Genomic DNA, 24,150 nt, shown 5'->3' with positions numbered 1-24,150 from the left:
ATAGAGGGCGCTATATGTGTAGGAACCTCAGGGTGCCAAATGCAATCAAAGGTCCCCTTTTAATGGTAATCCATAGTTTATCCACTTATTTATTTTATTTATTATGTTCCAGGTCTTTGACTTGATAATTACCGAATCCAGGATCATAGGTCTAGAGCAGCCTTTTTCAACCAGGGTGTCCTGGCCCCCTGGGGTGCCTTGACGTTTCTTCAGGAGTGCCTTGTCAAAATGCCTAAAAATTAATCAAAAAAATGGTATACAAGCCAGCAGGTGGACCAAGCCTGCTTTTTAGTACATATTTGTGTAGATGAGGGTGCCATGAAGGAACAAATGTACCACACCCTGAAAGAACTATAGAAAATCGTTACCAAGGATTTTTGGGCTTTTAAGGTGCAAAGTTAATTAAAGAAACACATTTGATAAAATATTCAATGTTTTATTATGAAAATTGTTTTAAAATCTCAAAAAATAAAATAAAAACAATTTACAATCTTATTAAGACAGTACCACAAACGATTTCTCAACATGTTTCGCTTCATATGTATAGCTTCCTCAGGAGAATTAGTTTGGATAGTGCTCATATAAGCTAATGATAGCACTCATTAGCTTATATTGATTGACATTTTTGAATTGCATGATGAAGGGTGGGGGGAGGACAAGTGAAGGGTTTTTTTATGCCCCAGCCTTAATCATAGGTTATTATTCCCCGATTTTGCTGGCATTACCAACTTTTTCTCTTTTAACCTTCCCCTGCACTATCCAAAATGGAAAAAATTGCATTGTATTTTCATTTGCATTGGTATATATTTTTTTTATATCTGCCTAGAACACAGCTTTAACAAAAAATGACACAGAAACATAGAATTTAAATGAAGATTTCATTTTTTATTGATACAATGTTGCCACAAATGTGATATGAGCGATGAATGGACCTCAGCCCTGCAGAGGGTGGACGATCAGTGAAAGGATGCAGATTATTACACCACAGAGGGGCCAGCGGTTTTCGCTGTATATATACACCAAGTTTGCATGTTATAAATTACATCCATGCCACTTCTCTTTATTGTACAGCAGGGGTCTCCAAACTTTTTAAACAAAGGGCCAGTTTACTGTCCTTAAGGCTTTAGGGGGGCCGGGCTGTGGCCAGTGTCGGTAGAAAATGTCCCGGCATCAGTGGGAGTAAACAGTGACCCATCATTGGGTTTAACAGAAGGAATAGTGCCCCATTGTTGGTATCAGTGGGAGGAATAGTGCCCCATTGTTGGTATCAGTGGGAGGAATAGTGTCCCATGATTGGTATCAGTGGGAGGAATAGTGTCCCATGGTTGGTATCAGTGGGAGGAATAGTGTCCCATGGTTGGTATCAGTGGGAGGAATAGCACCCCATGGTTGGTATCAGTGGGAGGAATAGCACCCCATGGTTGGTATCAGTGGGAAGAATAGCGTCCCATGGTTGGTATCAGTGGGAGGAATAGCACCCCATGGTTGGTATCAGTGGGAGGAATAGTGTCCCATGGTTGGTATCAGGGGGAGGAATAGTGTCCCATGGTTGGTATCAGTGGGAGGAATAATGTCCCATGGTTGGTATCAGTGGGAGGAATAGTGTCCCATGGTTGGTATCAGTGGGAGGAATAGTGTCCCATGGTTGGTATCAGTGGGAGGAATAGCGTCCCATGGTTGGTATCAGTGGGAGGAATAGTACCTCATGCTTGATATCAGTGGGAGGAATAGTGTCTCATGGTTGGTATCAGTGGAAGGAATAGTGTCCCATGGTTGGTATCAGTGGGAGGAATAGTGTCCCATGGTTGTATCAGTGGGAGGAATAGTGCACCATGGTTGGTATCAGTGGGAGGAATAGTGTCCCATGGTTGGTATCAGTGGGAGGAATAGTGCACCATGGTTGTATCAGTGGGAGGAATAGTGCACCATGGTTGGTATCAGTGGGAGGAATAGTGTCCCATGGTTGGTATCAGTGGGAGGAATAGTGCACCATGGTTGGTATCAGTGGGAGGAATAGTGCACCATGGTTGGTATCAGTGGGAGGAATAGCGTCCCATGGTTGGTATCAGTGGGAGGAATAGTGCCCCATCTATAGTGTCAGTTCAGTGGGAGGAATAGTGTCCCATGGTTGGTGTCAGTGGGAGGAATAGTGCCCCATCATTTGTCTTAGCAGCAAGAATAGTGCCCCATCGATGGTGTCAGTGGGAGGAAGAGAGCCCCATCTATAGTGTCAGTGGGAGGAATGGAGCCTCGTCATTAATGTCAGTTGCAGAAATAGTGTCCCAAGGGCCGGATAGAGGCAAGCAATGGGCTGCATCTGGCCCCCGGGCCGCAGTTTGGAGACCACTGTTCTACAATAAGCTTGGCCTTCAAAGAAAAGCATTTAGACTGTTGACATGCCAGTTATATCATTTCTTATAAAAGATTTCAGATGTATTTAGTTAAAAAATTCGATTTCAGAGGCAAAAAAATGTTACGGTGTTATAAAATCACCAGAACAATTAAACATTATTCTGTCTCAGTGGCAAGAGGAGTCATGTATGGAAATGACAAATTACCAAAATGAATTCTTCAATTTCGATGTCCACAAATACACTTTGCTACCCCTCACTGCTTCATCCCACTGTTCCAATGCAGCCATTATTCTTCCTTCTCAGTTCCCATATAGATTCTCATGGTTTTCTTGCTGCCCTTACTTCTCTTCCTTGCCCATTTTCTTCATCATTTTCCCGGGATGTATTTTACTCCTCCTCACTGTCCCACTTCTCCCCTCACTTCTCCTCCATATTGTCCCAGCATTGCCCCTTCTCCTTATTTATAAAGAATTGCTTTTACTTCTCTTTGGCACAGCACTTCTCCTTAGTATTGGTACAGCATTGCCCTTACTCCTCTTCACTGTCTCACTGCTACCCTCACTCCTCCTCCTTAATGGCACATCATTGTTCTTGCTCTTCCTCCCTATTGGTATATTATTGCCCTCACCCCTTCTCCTTATTGGCACAGCATTGCCCTCACGCTCTTCTCTTTATTGTAACAGCGCCACAGTCACTCCTTCTCTGGTATGGACCAGCATTGCCTTCACTCATCCTCCTCAATGGAACATCCTTGCCCTCACTACCCCCCTTATTGTTTTAGTATTGCTTTTAAACCTCCTCCTTATTGGAACATCCTTGCCCTCACTCCGCCCCTTATTGTTCTATTATTGCCATTAAACCCCCTCCTTATTGGAACATCTTTGCCCTCACTCTGCCCCTTATTGGTCTAATATTGCCATTACACCTCCTCCTTATTGACACAGCATTGCCCTCACTTCCCCTCCTTATTGGTCTAGTATTGCCCTTACTGCTCCCCCTTAGTGGAACATATTTGCCCTCACCCTGCCCCTTATTGGTCTAGTTTTGTCCTTACACCGCCTCTCTTTTGGCACAGAATTGCCCACACTCCCCCTCCTTATTGGTCTAATATTGCCCTACTACTCTTCCTTATTGGCACAGCATTGCCTTCACTCCTTATTGGCACAGCATTGCCTTCACTCCTTATTGACACAGCATTGCCCTCACTCCTCCTTATTGGCACAGCATTAACCCTACTCCTCCTTATTGGCACAATATTGCCCTTACTCCTCCTCATTATTACAGCATTGTCTTTACTCCTCCATATTGGGCAGAGCATTGTCCTCACTCTTCCTCACTGTCCCACTGCTGCCCTACTCTTCCTCCTTATTGGCATAGCATTACCTTCCTTCCTCCCCTCTCTTGGCCTAGCATTGCCCTCACTCCTCCTCACTGCCCCACTGCTGCCCTTACTCCTGACCCTTATTGGCACAGCATTACCTTCCTACCCTCTCTTGGCCTAGCATTGCCCTCACTCCTCCTCACTGCCCAACTGCTGCCCTTACTCCTGACCCTTATTGGCACAGCATTACCTTCCTCCCCTCTCTTGGCCTAGCATTGCCCTCACTCCTCCTCACTGTCCCACCACAGCCCATACTCCCTCTACAGCATCTCTCTGCCATCTTGGTAAAGTTGGAGTACTCAGATAGGTGGAGCCCCCATCTTTATTACAAGCAGTAGGACCCTGGGGCAGAATAATTATGTTATACACGATATCACATTAAGCGTTACACAGAATCTGGAATGAAATAATTTTCTTCTCCATTTTGGCAGTGACTGCGGTATAAGACTGTATGCGGTCTGCTCTCTGATTTATATCCAGAATATGTGGAGGTGACATAGTGCTGGATCCAGAAAAGTTGTAGGATCGGGGTTAACCGGAGCTGTGGTTGTCGCCAGGCCCTTTTCCTTGGGAGGCCCACAGGGCCTTCTCTAACCATATCCAAATTCCCTCTTCATCAATTCACCTCAAAAATATGTGCATCTCCATCTCTTTACCTGGAGGGGGGGTATACTATGCAAGGTGTGCAGTGAGGCGGATTGGGGGGGCCATTGAATTAGAGAAGAAGAAAAGCTCACGGGGCCTTGCTTGACATCCTGAACCGGGGCCCAGGTCTACCACCAAGTTATACCATTTGTACAGCTCCATCTCCATTACACTGCTCATAAGAGATATGTCTATTGCATCATTAGCTCATAGCCCCCTTCTGCAGGCTATATAAAATATTCAAAATCTCCATCCAAATCCTCTATTTCGCCCATATTCACAAAAAAAAAAGGCTAACCTTCATATTAAATGTTCCATCAATTCCTTTACACCAGCTCAAATTTCAAATCAACTCAACAGTGGAAGAACTGCACTGCCTAATGTGACAAATTTAACAAAAACGCCCCCCTTTATGCAATTTCTAGTCGTTTCATACACACTAGCTCTGACAGTCACATGTTTCAGGTATTAGGGTGTTATGGCAGCACAAAAGGTTTGCCTAGGAGCAAACTATACATAAAATGTAAATTATTTCAGGCTCACAAGCAGGAGTCTCACTTCCTCAGGGTACAGATAGAATAGGGATTTAACCAGCTGGCCCTGCAATTAATAATTATTCCGAAAAATGCTTTTCTTCAGATGTTTGACGTATTTTTAACCAGCTCAGCAGGATCCCGAAAAAAGTTTCTTCCCTTCCGAGGACGGTACAGTCACTAATACTTGTAGCAGTGTGTAACAGAAAAGAGTACAAGCACACCCGCCTGATGAGCGGGGACTAATGATGAATCACTATTCACAAAAAGCTGGACGTCTACCATACAATGAATCCATTGACCCCCAAAGAAATGCATCATGCTTGCCTTGTCCTACATGTAACTTCAACTCTTCTTTGTTGACTTGACGCTGGCGGTTCTTCCATGTTTTCCCAGTGCTGCCTCTCCCCGCAGGGGCTGGATGTCACAACCAGCCACTCCCAGGCCACACCCCCGGCGCAGTAACTCTGTGGCACCCCATCCCGCTCACAGGCCTCCTGCTACCATACTCCAGAGACTATCCACTCTGGCGCTGCGGTCAGTTCAGAGGGGTGCGCTGTTTGATGAGGGCCTCTTCCAGAAAGTTGGCCATTTTCTGACAGTCGTCCTGAGAAAAAATGCAAGAGTGATGTTCATTATCGGGGAAAACAGGTGACAACATCTTAAGTGTTACTAAACCCACAACAGTATAATCAGTCTGTATATGCAGTAACGCATGCTTGTTATACTCACTGTGGAACCTAAGGGTTAATCCTGCACATTGTATAAAAAAGGCTGTTTGATCCTGTCTTTTCTGACCCCCCCCCTTCTTTTACTATCCCCAATCCATCTACTGATAGAACAGAGCCTTGGGGGCACTCTGCACATGCTCAGTTTACTGTGTATTGCTAGAAAGTTTTTTTTTCTTTTTGGGAGGGTGCAGAAGATCAGCACAGAACCAATCAGCACTGTCCAGACAGAAAGTCAGGGGTCATGCAGCCTCATAGGACAGTCAGAGCAGAACGGAAACTCCTCCTACAAGCTTTAACCAGTGCTCGGATGGACACTGATAGAAGTCATACGAGTGCTATATACTGCTGATGAGCAAAGGTATTTAGCAGGTTATATCTACTAAAAATAATAACATTTCCATGTTCTGTGTACTATGGGAGACTAGACATCGTGAATGCAGGGTCCTGGGTTTAGTAGCACTTTAACCTCCCTGGCGGTATTCCCGAGTGTGGCTCGGGGTAAATTTTCCGTACCAAAAGCGGTAACCCCGAGCCACACTCGGGATTACCCCAGAATCACACTCACCTTCCCTGCTATCCTCCGCCGTCCTCCCTGCCGTCCTCACATTCTCTCCCCACTATGTGCTCAGCAGATGCTGGCACTTGCCTTCCGGTTCCCTTCCCTGCAAGCGTTGTGACGCAGGGGGGTTGGAGCCGGCGGCAAATTCAAAAGTGTAAATACTGTACACCAAATGAGATGATAGAAAGCTGTGATCCTAACGGATTACACTGTATCATCCCATTTCACCACCGGATTTCACCTGGTGACTTTTCCAGTGCCCTGCCTGTGCTTTTCCAGTTCTTTGTGCCTGGAAAATAGAGAATGAACATGGCGTCCAAAAATCGTTCTTTTTGCGCAAAATCGCTTTTAGACGACCTGGAAAACAGCGACAGCGACACGAAGTTACTTGAAGAACTGAGCGAGAGCGATTCGTGGGAAAATTCATCATCAGGTACGGAAAGTGACGACAGCGACGATTCTGATGTCTCTTTCTGGCACATCGCTTGTGGAATTTGGGAAGTTTATCAAATGATTCTTCAGAATTTCCAACGAAGCGATGTGCCAGAAAGAGACATCAGAATCGTCGCTGTCCTCACTTTCTGTACATAACACTACAGATATGTGTGCTTAGGTCAAATTTTATGAATGGGGTTTACAATCACTTTAAGGTAAATTTTGTCTTATTGGCTCCTCTGTAGCCAGTGGAGCAGAGTGTAATTATTTTTGCCTCTTCTGGGTCTCACAGGCCGCAGGCTCAACTACTTCTCTCTGCCTTCTAGTAGGTTCTAGAATGTAGAGAGCTGGAAGAGGCAGACCCTGAGCTTGAATATTTATGGGACTTAAGTCAATCCCTGGGTAAGTATCCCCTGAAGATAGAGAGAGAGCCCATAAATATTATAAATAATATAAAAAAATCTAAAGCCTGGAGCAGCGGGTTCTTGTCCTGAAGGAGGAGATCCCAGCCTGGAAGGGACGCTGCCCTTCTGGGCAAGGTAGCTGAAGCCTACAGCCTACAGAGAGTTAATTGGAAGCAGTTCAGAGTCAAGTTAAGGGGGTGCATTGAGGTTCCGGCCTGGAGATTCAGGGTAAAGTGTCTAGCCAATATTGGACAGGATTAAAGTAATATAGTTGTTAGGGTTGAATAAAGAAACCAGTCCGTCCAGTTCAACCTGTGGTGTGTGTGTGAGTTTATGTCAATATTAAAAACTGCTATATATTAGGGATCGACCAATTATCGGCAAAGCCAATATATCAGGGGCCAATATGGACTTTCCCCAATATATCGGAATCAGCCCCTGAGGTTACCGATATTGCCGATATTTCAGGAAAGTGTTTGTACCGGAGTGATGCCTGCAGCTAGAGGCATCACTCCGGTACCGGCGTCCATAGCCAACTGTCGGCTGTCTTGTAATGACAACCGATGTGGCTGAGAAGCTGCTCGGCTGTCATTACAAGGAGCGAAAGGGAGCGAAAGGGAACGTCCCCCCCCCCCCCCCGCCACCTTCCGCGGCTCGCCCGGGTCTCTTGTCCCACCGGGAGACCCGGGCAACCAGCCTGCATGGCCTCCGAAGACCCGATCAAAGCCGCATTCGGCTCTGATCGGGTCTCCGTGTAAGAACCCGGAAGTGATGTCATGACATCACTTCCAGGGTACTCTGCGCAAAATTAAAAAAAATTACTTGGCGTTTTGAATGCTTTTAAGTGCAGAGGAGGGTTTTGGGGGTCTTTTAGACCCCCAGATCCCTCCACAAGGAGTACCTGTGAAAAAAAAATGTTTACATGCTCGAAAATATCGGCCAATATCGGCCGATACCAATATCCGAGTACCAAAATATTGGTATTGTCATTAAAAAACGATATTGGTCGATCACTAATATTAAACGATATTTTAGACCCCCAGATCCCTCCTTACATAGTTACATAGTAGGTGAGGTTGAATAAAGACAATAGTCCATCCAGTTCAACCTGTGTAGGTGTGTGTGGCTGTACTCATCTCACATACCCCTGAATGTTCTGATCCTTGAGATGTAAGTCTAAGAGTCTTTTGAAAGCCACCATACTACCCGCAGAAACCACCTCTTGTGGTAGAGAATTCCACAATCTTGTAGCCCTAACAGTAAAGAACCCCCCACGTTGCCTGTGGTTAAAACGCTTCTCCTCTAATCGCATTGTATGCCCTCGAGTCCTCATGCAATCCCTTCGAATGAACAGCTTTTTTTCTAAGCTGGGATCCCCATTAAGATATTTATAAATTACTATCATGTCCCCCCTCAGACGTCTCTTCTCCAGGGAGAATAAATCAAGCGATTGTAGACGCTCTTCATAGTCAAGGTCCTCCAATCCCCTAATTAGTTTAGTTGCCCTTCTCTGGACTCTCTCCAGCTCCAACACATCCCTCCTGAGGACTGGCGACCAGAACTGGACAGAATACTCCAGATGCGGTCGGACCAGAGTTTTATAAAGTGGAAGGATTATAGTCTTATCTCTGGAATACATCCCTTTCTTTATGCATGCTAATATTCTGCTGGCTTTGGCAGCTGCCGCTTGACATTGCATGCTGTTGCCTAATCTATCATCAACCAAGACTCCCAGATCCTTCTCCATTTTTGATTCCCCCAAGGGTTCCCCTCCTAACGTGTATTGTGTTTTTATGTTTTTAGTCCCCAAGTGCAAAACCTTACACTTCTCCACGTTAAACCTCATTTGCCATGTCCTTGCCCACTCTGTAATTTTGTCCAGGTCATTCTGTAGGATATCTGCTTCATGCTGTGCAGTTATTGCCCTGCCCAATTTTGTGTCATCTGCAAAAACTGATATTGAACTACTGATCCCGTCCTCAATGCTGTTTATGAATAAATTGAACAAGGTTGGTCCCAGGACTGAGCCCTGGGGCACCCCGCTTACAACCTCAGACCAGTCTGAGTATGCGCTGTTTATTACCACCCTTTGGACACGCCCTTTAAGCCAGTTCCGTATCCAAGAGCAAACCCTGCTTTCGATACCTGCAGACCTTATTTTATAAATTAAGCGCTTGTGGGGAACTGTATCAAACGCCTTAGCGAAATCCAAGTACACCACATCCACTGGTCTGCCCCTATCTAGCTCACAGCTCACCTCCTCGTAGAATGCTAAGAGATTGGTTTGACAAGAACGCCCATTTGTAAACCCGTGCTGATTACTGCTGATGATGTTGTTGTCTTTAGCAAACTCTACGATATAGTCCCTTATCATCCCCTCCAGAAGTTTACATACTATTGATGTCAAACTGACAGGCCTATAATTTCCCGGGATATGCCTCTGGCCCTTTTTGAATATCGGAATCACGTTAGCTTTCTTCCAATCCCCTGGTACATCCCCTGTCCTAATACTGTCAGCAAAGATCAGGAACAGTGGTCTGGATATAACCTTACTGAGTTCCTTGAGTACTCTCGGATGTACGCCATCCGGGCCTGGTGATTTGTTTGTGTTAAGTTTATCCAGCCTTTCCCTGATTTCACCCTCTGTTAGCCATAGTGGCAAATCCTGTGTATTACTACTAACCATACAGTCATGGTCAGTGTACCCCTCCGTTTCCTGTGTAAAGACTGACGAGAAAAAAGCATTCAGCACGGTTGCTTTTTCAGTGTCCTCTGTAACCATCCCCCCATCATCGCTAATTATGTGTGCAATATGCTCTGCCCTAGTTTTTTTGCTGTTGATATATTTAAAGAATTTCTTTGGGTTTTTTTTACTATCCTCCGCTATTTGTCTCTCAAGGTTGATTTTAGCCATTTTGATTTTGTGTTTACTTTTCTTATTTGCCTCCTTGTATAGCTCGAAAGCCAATACAGTGCCCTCTGATTTATATTTCTTGAAGGCCATTTTTTTTTCCCTAATACGTTTTTTAACGTTACGGTTTAGCCAGCCAGGTTTGGCTTTGTCTCTTCTAAATTTATTTCCCATAGGAATGCACTGCAAGATGCCTTTGCCTAATATGTTCCTAAAGCATTCCCATTTTTCCTCTGTGGTCAGGGATCCCAGGGTTTGGTCCCAGTTTACCCTTTCCATCAATGAGTACAATTTTGGAAAGTTTGCCCTTCTGAAGTTTAGGGTTCTTATGTTCCCCACTTGCCTTGTTATATTGTTATTTATGCTAAATGTGATTATCCTGTGATCGCTAGAGCCCAGGTTGTCCTGAACTACTACCTCCGAGATTATGTCTGGGTCATTAGTGATCAATAGATCCAGGACTGCATTTTCTCTAGTCGGAGAATCCACCAACTGTGACATGTAATTATCCAGTAAGGTTTCTGTGAATAGACGGGCCTTCTGTGAGTGTGCAGTCCCCTCTTCCCAGTCAATGTCAGGATAATTGAAGTCCCCCAATATGATGACTGATCCCAATTTTGCCACTTTACTCATTAGTGCTAAAAATTCCAGCTCTACCTCCTCCCCTTGGTTAGGTGGCCTATAGCAAACCCCCACAATTACTTTCCCCTTTTCTCCTTCCCTATGGAGTTCAACCCACACAGATTCTAACTCCATGCTCATCCCATCCGTAATGTCACTCCTTTCTATCACCTTTATATTGTTCTTGACATAGAGACATACCCCTCCCCCTCTTTTTCCTACCCTGTCCTTCCGGTACACCGAATACCCTTGGATATTGGCCAGCCAGTCATGTGAGGGGTCGAACCAAGTCTCTGTTATTCCCACAAGGTCTATGTCCTCCTCATGTACTAACATTTCCAACTCATCCATTTTATTAGCTAGGCTCCTGGCATTAGCATATACCCCTCTTAGTTTTACGGAAGTTGAGCGCAATTGGTGGTTATGTTTATTCCTGTTTGGTCTGAGGTTTTCCCGCACAGACCTACCGATTGGCGTTGTGGACCTACAACAGTTTTTACTCCTCAAGAGTAAAAAAAAAAAACTTTAAAAAAAATGCCGATATGACCAAAATATCGGTATCGGCAATAAAAAAACGATATTGGTCGATCACTACTATAGACTGCTGATGAGAAAAGGTATTTTATATTTACTAAAATAATTGCATTTCCATGTTGTGTGTACTGTGGGAGACCAGATATAATGAATGCAGGCTCCTGGGTTTATTAACACTATAGTTATAACTTAGGGCAAAACGTTTTTTTTAGTTTTGAAAAGAGTGGAGAGGAGAGAAAGTAAAAGAAAATCCCAAATTTTGGGTTGTCCCCAGAAAAGTAATAGAGGGGAAATATTCCAATGGGGGCACTAGTTCTGGTGACCTTGGGAGCCCCAGGGAATTCCCTTAATTTGCAGGGATTTCATCTCACTGTTTGGTTATGGGACAGGAAGTGAAGAGAAATCTCCATAATGGTACAAAGATGGTGAACAAAAATTTGACCGGGGTTAGAACCCTCCCTTGCTCTACCCAAAATAAAATAAAAAGTTTTGCCAATAATTCTACTTTAACACTTGGATCAATCCAAGTATCTGGAGACATAATGATTAGAGGCCTGGAAGTGGGATCCTCCGCTGTTTCACCCCTTGTGTGACCAGTGGCATCTGGTGCATATGGGGCGGAGGGGCGCCGCCCCCCTATCCATGCATCTGGCCCCCTAATCTACATGCGGTGTGTCGGGCGCATGGAGTTCAATGGGGCTTTCTTTTTTTTTTTTAACCATGTGATTAGAGCCAGAGGCTCTCACAGGCTAAAAAAAAGGGTGGGCTCGGGGCGCAGAGCACTGAGCCCCGAGCCCACCCAGTTGTGTGACAATAGCGAATGAAAATTCGCTATTGTCACACGGATCCTCCTCCTGGCCAATCAGGAAGCGGGTTCTGAGACCCGTCTCCTGATTGGCCGAAAGGAGAAGCCATGCTATTGGGCATGGAGGAGGAGGAGAGAAAAGTCGCAGAAGACAGGGGGAAGAAGCCGCTACTGTTTTGCTGTCGCCGATGTCCAGGCGGGGTGAGTGGTGATCCTGTCCTGTCCTGGGGGTCCTGTCCTGCTGTGGTCCGCGAGGGGGTGTATGGTGCGGTCCGTCTGCCGCCCCCCCCCCCCCCCCGGCCCATTGAGCACCAGCCGCCACTGTGTGTGACTGTGATAGTGCTACCAAAGTGGTATTTGCCCTACTGGGAGTCCCAGAGGTGCCATTAAGTCTCTGCAAAGAAGGGGGTTACCCCTGAAGAGAGAAGGTAGAATAGAAAGAGACCTGCAAACATTTTGTGCACTAAATGGAGTATCCCAAAGCTTTATCTGCACCCCATCCATGTTTAACTACCAATAAAGCCTAAAAAGACATCCAATGGCTGGTTATTGTGCGTAAAACTGAGGGAGCCGCTGTGTGACTGGCTGCCGTTTACTCACTTGGGAATAAAACCTTAGACAAATCTGCGGGGCCCGTCACGGGTCTGAACTACACTCCCTTCTGCTATGCTTTATTTATCTACCCCAGCATGTCTGTTAGGTATTTGTGTATCTTTCCTCTGTTTATATCAAGGCTCCAGTACCCTGCAAAGTGTTCAAGGAATACGCTCTTTTATCCTTTTTATCCACTTGCCCTCTAGAAGACTTAACCCCCCCCCCCTCTTCATGACCAGGCCATTTCTTGCAAGAGGGCACTGCGTTACTTTAACTGACAACAATTGCGCTGTCATACAACGCTGTACATAAATGAAATGTATGTATTTTTTCCCTAACAAATAGAGCTTTCTTTTGGTGGTATTTGATCACTACTGCATTTTTTTTTTTTTGTGTGCTATAAACCCAAAAAAAAAAAAAAACCTGACAATTCGGAAAAAATATTTTTTTTTCCTTTCTGCTATAAAACATATCCAATAAAAAAAAAAATAAAAAACAAAATCAAATTTCTTCATAAATTTAGGCCAATATGTATTCTGCTACATAGTTTTGGTTACAAAAATCACAAAAAGCGTATATTGATTGGTTTGCGCAAAAGTTATAGCATCTACAAACTATGGTAAATATACTGGTATTTGTATTCATTTATTCTTTATACTAGTAAGGGTGGCGATCAGCGACTTTTCGCGGGGCTGCGATATTGCGGTGAACAATCTGACACTAACTGACACCTTTGACACTTTGTGGGAACCAGCGATACTAATAAAATGAATAATGCTAACAATATGTACTGTCAATGTACTAATGACAGAGGCTGGGAAGGGTTTAAAGGGCGATCAAAGGGGTAAATGTGTGCCTAACCAGTGTTTTTGTGTTACTATGTGCTGCTTTTACTAAGAGATGTGCTGCATTTTATTCCCTGCTATAATTGGATTAGATGCGCAGTCAGGTAGCAGTAAACTGAGCGCATATATGTATGTAATTAAGTGCCACATCCCAAATGAATTAGAAAATAAATTTGTTGGAGAAGCATGGACTTTGAAGGCACTAAATTATTAAAATAACAATTTTATTAAATCACAACTAAAATGTACATCAAAAATGTGGACATTGTGCCTCAAAAAAGGCATTTAGTATATGTAACCACTGTAGCTGATTAACAATATGCAATATACAGATATACAAACAACAATACTGGTCATTGCGGTAGTTATTGAATACGTCACATCAGGAAGATCTCATAGAGGGTGACAGGTGTGTAGGCTCTTGTCCAACGAGATCGATCGATGTGATGATAGGTATACAGAGAGTTCATAGAGCCAATTTGCTCGACATGTTTCGCTTGGATAGCTTCATCTGGAGCTAGTAGAAGTAGAAGTAGTAGTAGAACTACTAGCTCCAGATGAAGCTATCCAAGCGAAACATGCTGAGCAAACTAGCTCTATGAACTCTCTTGTATACCTATCATCACATCGATCGATCTCGTTGGACAGCAGCCTACACACCTGTCACCCTCTATGAGATCTTCCTGATGTGACGTATTCAATAACTACCGCAATGACCAGTATTGTTGTTTGTATATCTGTTTGTATATCTGTATATTGCATATTGCTAATCAGCTACAGTGGTTACAAATACTAAACGCCTTTTTTGAGGCACAATGTCCACATTTTTGATGTACATTTTAGTTGTGATTTGATAAAATTGTTTTTGTAGTTGTGCGATTCCCAAAGAAATTTTTAGTTCGGTTTAGCCATCATCCCGAAGTATTTGGAAGGGAGGGTTTTTGGTGCCTCAGGTCAAAGTGTGGGACTTTAAAGGGCTAATACATGAAGGTATACCGGTATATGTACCAATATAAAGTAAACACCAAATACTTATATATTATACCTTATATATCCCAGTAGCTACGTCCAATTGATTCTTATGAGGACTCGAGGACCATAAGCAGGCCCAGGCACGAAATACCATTACTTTTCAAGTATGTACTATATTATGTGACCGAATGTGAAACAAATGTCTCCAACTGGTCTAACATAATAAATACTTATACTACCATTTAATATATCCACAGAGATGGTTGACATAACTTCCTTGACAAAGGCTCTCTTGCCGAAACGCGTAGGAAATCTGAATACTCTCTCCTAAAAAGATCCAACGCCACACAAAGACGCTTGGACCAATAGAGAGATTATTGTCACCCTACCACTATGTCACTTCTTTCATACTTCTCTTCACCTTCACCCATGGGCCTATAACCCATACACTCTATGTATTATACCTGTTGTAATTTCAACAAACGTATACACATTTACCCTGTATGTTTATACAAATAAATCCCATTTTATTATATTCAAGATACTATATTCCTTCATGTATTAGCCCTTTAAAGTCCCACACTTTGACCTGAGGCACCAAAAACCCTCCCTTGATAAAATTGTTATTTTAATTATTTAGTGCCTTCAAAGTTTATGCTTCTCCAACAAATTTATTTTTTTATTCCCTGCTATGCAGGGCCGCAAAATCCTGCACATCCCCACTGACTGGACAGAGCTCTGCCTTGTGTACCTATACAGAGCTCCAGCCAGCCTCTCTCCTTGCCGATCAGCGGGTGCCGGTGGACATCCATTGACCGCCACCCACTGATCGGCTTTTGCTGTTTCTAATCACAGCACAGCCACGACCTGTGTGTCCCTCATTAGAAAATACCAGATCACATACGAGATACGTGAGGCGGTTGGCAAGTGGTTAAAGTAAACCTGTCATGAAGCAAGTAAATCAGACTGCTTAATGTGAAAATATCAAAATGACCAGTAGATCCAAATATACAGGCAACTAAAATGATATGCAAATCTCCACTATCCCTGTAAAGGTTGGCTCCGACCTTGTTATCAGCCAAGGTTTCCTATTGGTTCCATAATGGAATGTCTCACTTACCAGCAGGGAGCCTTAGAAGGTGGGAGAAGATAAGGCCAAGTCAAATGTTTACAGATTCATATAGATCTAACTGTCCGTGTCTCTGGATCTACTGATCTTTATGTATCACTGTTGAGGTCTGCGAAGGTTCTCATGTATCCCAGTCATAGTATATCTAATAATTGGTCACATTTAACTAGACTTGTTCTGTAGTGTTGATGTTTCGTTGTTCCTCTAACCCTCTTATTAGGTTCCGATGAGTATCAGGAACGCACCTCAACATTTATATCTACGTAGGTTTTAAATTCATCCAGTTGTAGGTGCATAATCCCATCTTTGGTGTCAGAACACCTATCTTGAGTTCTTGACACCAAGGATGGGATGAGAAGCATAACTAGAACCTTCATGGCCCCTGACAACTGGGGCCCTTTAGATCGGTCCAAGGGCCCTTTCCTCTGGTCCCATCATAGAGCCTTACTGCCATTTATGGCGACTTGATTTACTAAAACTGGAGAGAGCAAAATCTGGTGCAGCTCTGCATGGAAACCAATCAGCTTCTATTTTTTTTTTTGGCAAAGATTAATTGAACAAGCTGAAGTTAGAATCGGATTGGCTACCATGTACAGCTGCACCAGATTTTGCACTCTCCAGTTTTAGTAAATCAACCCCATAAAGTCGCCTGACAATTCAAAATACATTAATTTCAATGGGTGCAGATTTGAGTGCCATAGACTGCAATGTTATATCACAAAAGTTGCAAGGAAATTGCAAGCAAGTGACACAACTTTGGGGTCACAGCAGTGTGAACCGAACCAAGCCTTAGGATGCTGCAACAGAACCCTTTCACATCTTCTGCAGTGGGCCCCCATACTGCCGTCTTGGGGGCCCCCCCAATATGGCAGAACGGCAGGGCCCAGTTGATGCAACTTGAACAGGGGGGGGTTCCACGACTCCCATCCTACTCTTGGAAATCAACATCTACACATTACATGGTGATTGAAATAAGGTGTTGGTGCTGCTGCTTATGTTTTTTTTTTTTTTTTTTTTCAAACTATGCCCTGGCTTTCATCTACCCTAAGGATATGAGCCCCGGCAGGGCAGTAAACTTTCAGCCACCAGTGCTCTGTGTATTAGAGATCATCGTAGATGATAAGGAGATGGAGAGGAAGCTCCATCCATGCATCATCCTGCAGGAACATCTGCCTGTAGGCCTTGTTTTTCACCTACTCCTCAGCAGGGCAGTGTGCTTTCAGCTTCAAGTACTCTGTGTATTGGGAAGCATCATAGATGAAGAGATGATGGAGAGGAAGCTGTAGTACACTTGCCTGCTCAGCCTTCAGTCAACACAGCATCAAGCAGGAACATCTGCTTTTAAGCCCTGTCTTTGACCTACCTAAAAGATATAAGTCCTTGAAAGGGCAATATGCTCTCAATTACCAGCACTTGATTTATTGGGAAGCATCGTCAGGGCAGCCATCAGAAAATTTGGGCCCCCTTACAATGCTTTAGGCCTGGGCCCCACAGGATTGACCACCAACATTCTCCAGGGCCTCACACCTCTGCCATCTCCTGACCCTGCTGGGTGGCTGGGCCCTTCAGGATGCCCGGGCCCCCTACATGTGTATGTGCGGTCCCCCCCTGATGGCAGCCCTGATCGTAGGTGTGGAGGAGATGGAGAGGACGCTGTAGGACACTTGCCTGCTCAGCCTTCAGTACGCACAACATCCCACAGAAATGTCTGCTGCTCCTTTATTGTTCCATGCATGGGAGGTCCATGCCCTTTATACTTCTTATTCCCAGATAAAAGGTGGACTGTCAGCTTGGTGTCTCGCTGCACTCTGTCTATATGGAGAAACACCCGCTGACAATGTGCTTGGTCAAATCTGCTTTCTGTGTTCCTCCTTCACTTATCGCACATATTGTCTTGGCAAGAAGACAAAATAAACTCATGGGTGAAGGTTCAGTGGTGTACAGCCAGCTCCATGTTTCCACTAAAAGGGGATCATGAAAAGTGATATAGAGGTGGCAGGCATGAAGGTTATGGGACCATATCCTCTGGAGTAGAGGCTGAAATAATCTATATGGCCGGTAACCTACCTACATAACTACACTGGCTTAGTAGCTAACGCTTATATCTTACAGAACTGGATCCTCAGTTTGATTCCCAACCAGGACACCCCCTACATGGAGATTGCATGTTTTCTCCCCATGCTTGTGTAGGATTCCTCCGTGTACTCCATTTTCCTCTCACACTACATAGATATGCTGGTATGTTAATTGGGTCCTCTCTAAAATGGCCCCAGTATATGTGTGTGAATGCATGTGAGATGGGGACCTTAGACTGTAAGCTCTTGTGAATCTATAGTATGGAAAGTGTTGCAGAAAGTGTTAGCGCTATTTAAATACCTGAAATAAAAGTAAATGTGATGCCTATACTGATGGAACAGAGCTGACGTGTTCTCTCTACCCTGGTTTTATTTTTTAAAAAAAAGTAGAACTCATGAGTACACTCCTCACTTACCAGGTATTTCCCCATCTTAAATGGTCTCCAAAGAGAATTTATAATTTTAAAACACTTTTTCTCTATTGTGTTTTAAAAAAGGCTAAAAAAATATAATTTTTTTATTTCCAGCACAACCCAGCACCCCACTGAATGGGGTGCTGGGGTGTGCTGGAGGGTCTACTGATGCTGGCTGCTGGGGGATCTATTGTCTCTGGGGAATACATTGTTGTGGGGGGCCTATTGTTGCTGGGGAAGTTTGTTGTTGCTGGTGGGGGCTCTATTGTTGCTAAAGGATCTTATGTGGCTAGGGGGTCAATTCTTGCTGGTAGGGATCTTCTGTTGAGGGAGGGGTCTATTGTTGCAGGCTGCTTAAAGGTCTATTGGTGCTGGCTGCTGTTAGATCTACTGTATTGTTGCTGGTGGGGATCTGTTGTTGTTGGGGGGTATTGTGATGCAGGGGATCTATTGTTGCTGGGGGATCTATTGTTGCTGGGAGGATCTATTATTGTACCTGGAGATGATCTATTGAATTGCTTTTCTTGTTATCATTAACAAAGCCCATAAAAATGACTTCCCACCACAAGGTGATACTTGGTTCTGTATTCTCTGAAAGGGGCGGTACTGGGAGGTGGGTAGGGGGATGGAACTAAGGGACGGTGCTTGAAGGTGGGCAGGGGACAGAGACAAGGGTGACTCAGAAGGGAGGGGTGCCTGCACCTATTCTTTGAAAAAAAAAAAAACCCTGGGTATTATGGGTATTAGTAATTAGCCTTATTTAGCAGGATCTAGTACAAAGGTTAAGGTATGTTCCCGTCAATCATTTGATTTGAGGAGGCTACTTGGATGAGTCGGGAAACATCTTTAACATTACAGACATCAAGTTGAATGTGTCTAAATAATATCAACCAATTGTTTTATAATTGCCCTGAACCACTACACTGTTACATTAAAGAACTATTGGTCATGCTGGTAGACAGGGCATGCTGGGAGTTGTATTATTATTATTATCATTATTATTATTATTATTATAAAGGACTTATATAGGGACAACAGTTTGCCCAGCCCTTTACAATATACAGGCAGACAGTACAGTTACAATACAATATAGGAGGAATCAGAGGGCCCTGCTCGTTAGAGCTTACAATCTAGAAGGGAGGGTCCAGTGATACAAAAGGTAATAACTGTGGGGGATGATCTGATGGAGAAAATGAAAGTAAAGTTGTTAGGTGTGGGTAGGATTGGCTTCTCTGAAGGGGAGGGTTTTCAAGGAATGTCTAAAAGCAAGCAGAGTAGGAGATAGTCGGATTGGGGTAGGGAGTTCTATAGAATAAGAGAGGCTCAGGAAAAGTCCTGGAGTTGAGCATTGGAGGAGTTGACGAGGCAACTAAAGAGCAGGAAGTTTGGGAGGAACAAAGGGAACGAGTAGGTTAGTATTTTGAGACAAGGTTAGTGATGTAGCTGGGGGCCGAGTTGTGGATGGCTTTATAAGTTGTTAGAACTTTGAATTTAATTTGTTGGGTGAGTGGGAGCCAATGGAGGGATTGGCAGAGAGGGGAGGCAGACACTGAGCGGTTGGTAAGGTTGATGAGCCTGGCAGCAGCATTCATGATGGACTGAAGGGTAGATAGCTATGTAAAGGTAATCCAACGAGGAGGGAGTTGAGGCGAGAGATGACCAGGGAGTGAACTAGGACCTTTGTGGTGTCATTGGTTAGGACCAGGGCTGCTGTTAGAAATTGCGGGGCCCCGTACAGACTACCTGACAGGGCCCCCCCAAGAAAATATTAAAGATATATTTAGCTAAAATTACAACAAAATCACTATTAGCAGACACAAATATAACATAACTCGCATAATTCCTGCTAAAATCTAAAAAAAAAACGATGTTAAATAAAAAAGAAGATGAAATGAGAAAAATATACAGGCTGGGCAGTTGGAGCTCAGTGATCAGAGAGACAGAGAGAGAGAAACAAAGTTACAAATAAACTCCTGAGCAGAGATAAGTGCTGGGAGGGGGGCTCACACAAGGGAGGGGGATTAGTGAGAGACGACTGAATAGCAGGGAGAGGGACAGATCAGATTCAGGTGCTGGAGGAAGATTTCTGTATTTGTTGTCCATCACTAATCCCCCTCTCTGTGTGGGCCCCCCTGTGTGCTCGGGCCCCCTACAAGAGGGCTGGTGGTCCCCCCCTATCAGCAGCCCTGGTTAGGACGGGGCATGTTTTAGAGATGTTGCATAGGTTAAGGCGGTTATATTTGAACAGCATTTGAATGAGGGGCTGAAAGGATAGTTTAGAGTCCATGGTTACACCTAGAACCTCGGTATGTGGGGATGGGCTATCGATTTTGACAGAGAAATCAGGGGAAGAGGTGCGTAGGGGAGGAAATACTATGAGCTCGGTTTTGGATAGGTTGAGTTTGAGGAAGTTATGTGACATCCAGGCTGATATGTCTGTTAGTAAATTAGTGATATGTGAGGAGACCGAAGGAGTGAGCTGCGGGGTAAAGCGATAGATTTGGGTGTTGTCAGCATAGAGATGGTATTGGAAGCCATGGGAGGCTATTACCTGACCCAGGGAGGATGTAGTCATCAGTAAAGACCTGTGGTTCTCCAACACAGAGAAAATAAGTTGGAATAACAAACACTGACATGGCGTATCTATGGATTCTAGGAAGTCTTACCTCGCTGATAAAGCCGTAATGGACGAGTTCAGAGGCCAGCGTCTGAGAGCTTTCATCTGTAGGAAGGAGGAGAGGAATTGGTCAGTTATTGAACACATGGCCGTAGGCCTTGTAGACTGGTACCCTCTGTGGACAACAGACTGCCACCCTCTGTGGACAACAGACTGCCCATTGTTCTGCCACAAAAACCCTGCGTGCACTGCACCTGAAATAGCGGATGGAAAGGCGGGGGGGCCTGAGCATTAGCCTTTAAGTCTTTCCAAAGGCCACCATGCCTTTCTCCCATGACTTGGTGCAATGTTAAAGGACAACGGCACCTTTAGTAAAATCACCCTTTAATCAATTTCCCCCAGGTTCATGAGTATAGTGAATCTGCTCAAAAATACTTCCCTTTTTCCTCATTCCAGAGATCTTCGCTGTGTGAATGAATGGAGGCATGGTATGCAGTTTTACTAATTATTGCAGTAAAACCAAGGAAACAACCCAGTAGTATATTAATGTGCCTTTACTAAAAAGAATGCTGCATATACAAACTATTTACAGTTACAGGAAAACAATGCAAGACATACAAATATGCATATATCCACACATGCACACAGGGCCGCTGATAGGGGGGGGGGCACTGGTCCTCTTGTAGGGGGCGCCAAACACACAGGAGGGCCCACACAGGGAGGAGGATTAGTGATTAAAGACATTTACAGAACTCTTCCTCCAAAACCTGTTCTCTCCCCCTCTCCCTGCTGCAAGTTTTTATCTGCTGAAAAAGAGACAGTTGTACCTCACTAATCCCCTCCCTGTGTGGGCCCCCCCTCCCAGCCCTGGCTCTAATGTTAGCTCTGCTTATGAGTTTGTTTTCTCTGTAACTTTGTTTCTCTCTCTCTCTCTCGGATCCAGAGCTCTAACTGCCCAGCCTGTATATTATTTTCATCTTCTCTTCATTTTTAGTTATTAACTCAGTTTTTCTTTTAGATTTAGCAGGAATTTTGTGAGTTATGTTGTATTTGTTTCTGCTAATAATGATTTTATTGTATTTTTAGCTAAATATAGCTTTAATATTTTCTTGGGGGGGGGGGGGGGCTCTGTCAGGTAGTCTGTACGGGGCCCCCGCAATTTCTATCAGCAGCCCTGCATGCACACGCTACCTATCCTTTCCTAGCAAATGCTAGGAAAGCAGGTGCAGTTAGCTGGCTGGCCACTGTTCTTATTGTGGTGTGGAAAAGTGAAAGTTATATGCAAATGATAGCTCCCCTTTTAGGGAATTCCCTCTTTAGTGATGCCATGGGTGTAGTCATTGTCCATATAAAAAGCAGGAAGGGAGAAGCTCAAGTCAGTTGGGACATGGAGCCAAAAACACTACACATCTGTACGTTAGCTACTGCAAATGCCCTGGACAGGGCAGAAGGCCCTGGGTGAGATAGTCCAATACCCAGAAGAGCTGGCTGTAGTCATCCTGTTTCACTAAACATGATTTAAGTGGACAGGGAACATGGTCTAACTGGACTGGGAGTGGGATGCAAAATAGCCTTTTAATCCAGGCCAAGTGTTCTTTGTTGTGAGTACTAATACACCTGGGACTTCTAGTAGAACCTGAGTGAAGAATACATAGTCTAGAGGTGCAGCTGCAGCAGTCCTGTCTCTGGAACAACATGAAGGGAGTCCTGAGCTAGATGCACAAAGCCTAATGGGCAAGCCAGAGCCCTCAGAGTACTGATGATGCTTGGGAATGAGAGAGTGACATTATAGAGCTGGGCTCCAACAGTCATGCTCCCAAGGAGAGGAGAAGGACATTAGGGGAAGATGGGTCTATCACATTTGGCTGCTGCAGACTGTCCACTATATGTGATTGGCAAAATATGCCAAGCGACAGGAGATAGTATGTCTGTCACTGTCTGGAACAATCCCTGTGCATACTAAAATGCTCAGACGTGAACCTTTCCATTGCCCATTCAATGGCGAACGGGCCTCCTGGCTTGTCCCTCACCTCGCTTATCTGCTGCCTGTCCTGACCTCGGGCTTGTCCTGTGACCACTCTTCTGTCTCACCCTTGTCTGTTCATCTGCCACCAGATCCAGACCTGTTCACCTCCTAGCGGGGCAACACCGAGGACCGCGACCTGGTGCCATACACGCAGCAAAATCCATCCTCATCGTCAGAGGCGCTGGTGAAAACCGGTTGGCACTTAGATTCCGCACCTCAGGTTAGCCTGTGTCTTCTGCCTGGGTGACTCGCCTGTGCTCCATTCCCTGGTGAGCTAGAGGCTACCCTCTTCACATCAGGCTTGCCACCAGAGCCCTGACAGTCACAGTCCATGGTCAGGCTTGGAGATTAGTAGCTATAGTAGTAAAGTAACTCCCACCGACCAGCAGGATAGGTATACAAGCAGCCTGGTGGATGACGTGAGGTGTGGGGTCTAAGTACTAACCGGTATTCACTAGAGCTCCTGATGGTGGGAATGGGTTTTGCTGCATGTTAATACCAGGTGGCAGTCCTCAGGATTGCCCACCAGGCGGTGAGCAAGCCGGGGTCCAGTAGTAAATATAGCAGGTAGGAATCAAGCAGAAGCGTAGTCAGTAAACAAGCCAAAGGATGGTAACTAGAGGTAATGAAGATATGAATGGCAGCAGGAGTGGCAAGAGTGTGATATTGGCTGGACCATAATAATCTGGTAAACAGGAAGTGCAAAGGCATGGCCTAAATAGGAAGGAGCAAAGGGTTCAAGGTTTAAGACCGACAAGACACAAGGAAAGGTTGTCTTAAGAGCTCCGAGAGTTAGCTGTTCAGCATCTCAGGTGGCTCGGCAAAACAAAGTTACCACCAGACTTAGAAGAAGAACTAGGTTCAGGTCCAGGTTCTGACAATGTAATGTGATGTGTCACTGCCATCTTTGAAAAACAACAGTAAAGTGAGGAAACTATAACTTTGTGTGGATTTACAGCCTAATGGCCAGGGGTGTCGTGGTAAAGCCTATGGCAAGGAGTTGGTCACAATATTGGAGAGGCATTGGCTATTGCAGTGGGTTGTCCTCCTATCCAAGAAGAAACTGGGAGGGAACTTGAGTAATTTGGCACCAACAACTGGCCAACCAGAAGTCCCCTTACATGTATACAATAAAGATAGAGTATACTGTAAGTCCCTAAGCTTCTGGTATAGCTGGTCCATAATTTTTGTAGCACACAGGATTGCAGGAAATTGGTTCTTGGTTTTGGCAGTCTCTCTCTTGTAGTGTGGCTTCTTGTGTTGTTCCTTGGCAGAGTCCTGCTCTTAGCTTAGTACCATCAATGTCATATGTCAGATTTATTAAAGATCAGGCTATTGTTGATTCTTATTTACAGAACTACAATAAAGCTTGGTTCCAGCATTTGAAAGAGCTCCTCTTAAACAATGGGAATAGCAACGAACGCGTACTTTCTCGGCTAATAGTTTAAATCACCCACCTATATCTCAATTGTATCTAGTTCCCCAGTGTATTAAAGGGCAGCAAAATCTAGACACTTCCTAAGAAAACTGAACTTCGTTGTTTAATCAGAGTATAGCATCATGTCA

At 44.5% G+C, this 24,150-nt stretch overlaps 1 protein-coding gene and 1 long non-coding RNA gene across 2 annotated transcripts in view; both read right to left on the bottom strand.

Annotated features, from left to right (window-relative positions):
• Nucleotides 1–2,948: 2,948 nt before the first annotated feature.
• LOC309556964 lies at nucleotides 2,949–3,934 on the bottom strand. Its single transcript, XR_014225358.1, has 3 exons — nucleotides 3,899–3,934; nucleotides 3,534–3,711; nucleotides 2,949–3,018 (listed from the first exon to the last, which is right to left on the bottom strand). It is a non-coding gene; the product is annotated as an uncharacterized lncRNA (long non-coding RNA).
• Nucleotides 3,935–4,562: 628 nt separating this feature from the next.
• Nucleotides 4,563–24,150, bottom strand: part of NRBP2 (nuclear receptor binding protein 2) — a 192,593-nt gene continuing 173,005 nt past the window's right edge. The window contains exons 17-18 of the mRNA XM_082257597.1: nucleotides 20,608–20,663; nucleotides 4,563–5,520 (exon numbers count right to left, since the gene is read on the bottom strand). Coding sequence (XP_082113723.1) covers nucleotides 5,452–5,520; nucleotides 20,608–20,663 — 125 coding nt within the window. The 3' untranslated portion in view covers nucleotides 4,563–5,451. The remainder of the gene's footprint in view (nucleotides 5,521–20,607; nucleotides 20,664–24,150) is intronic.

The sequence above is a fragment of the Pelophylax lessonae genome, assembly GCF_965119305.1.
Source record: "Pelophylax lessonae genome assembly, chromosome: 5".
Taxonomy (NCBI): domain Eukaryota; kingdom Metazoa; phylum Chordata; class Amphibia; order Anura; family Ranidae; genus Pelophylax; species Pelophylax lessonae.
This window is presented reverse-complemented; position numbering and strand designations above follow the sequence as displayed.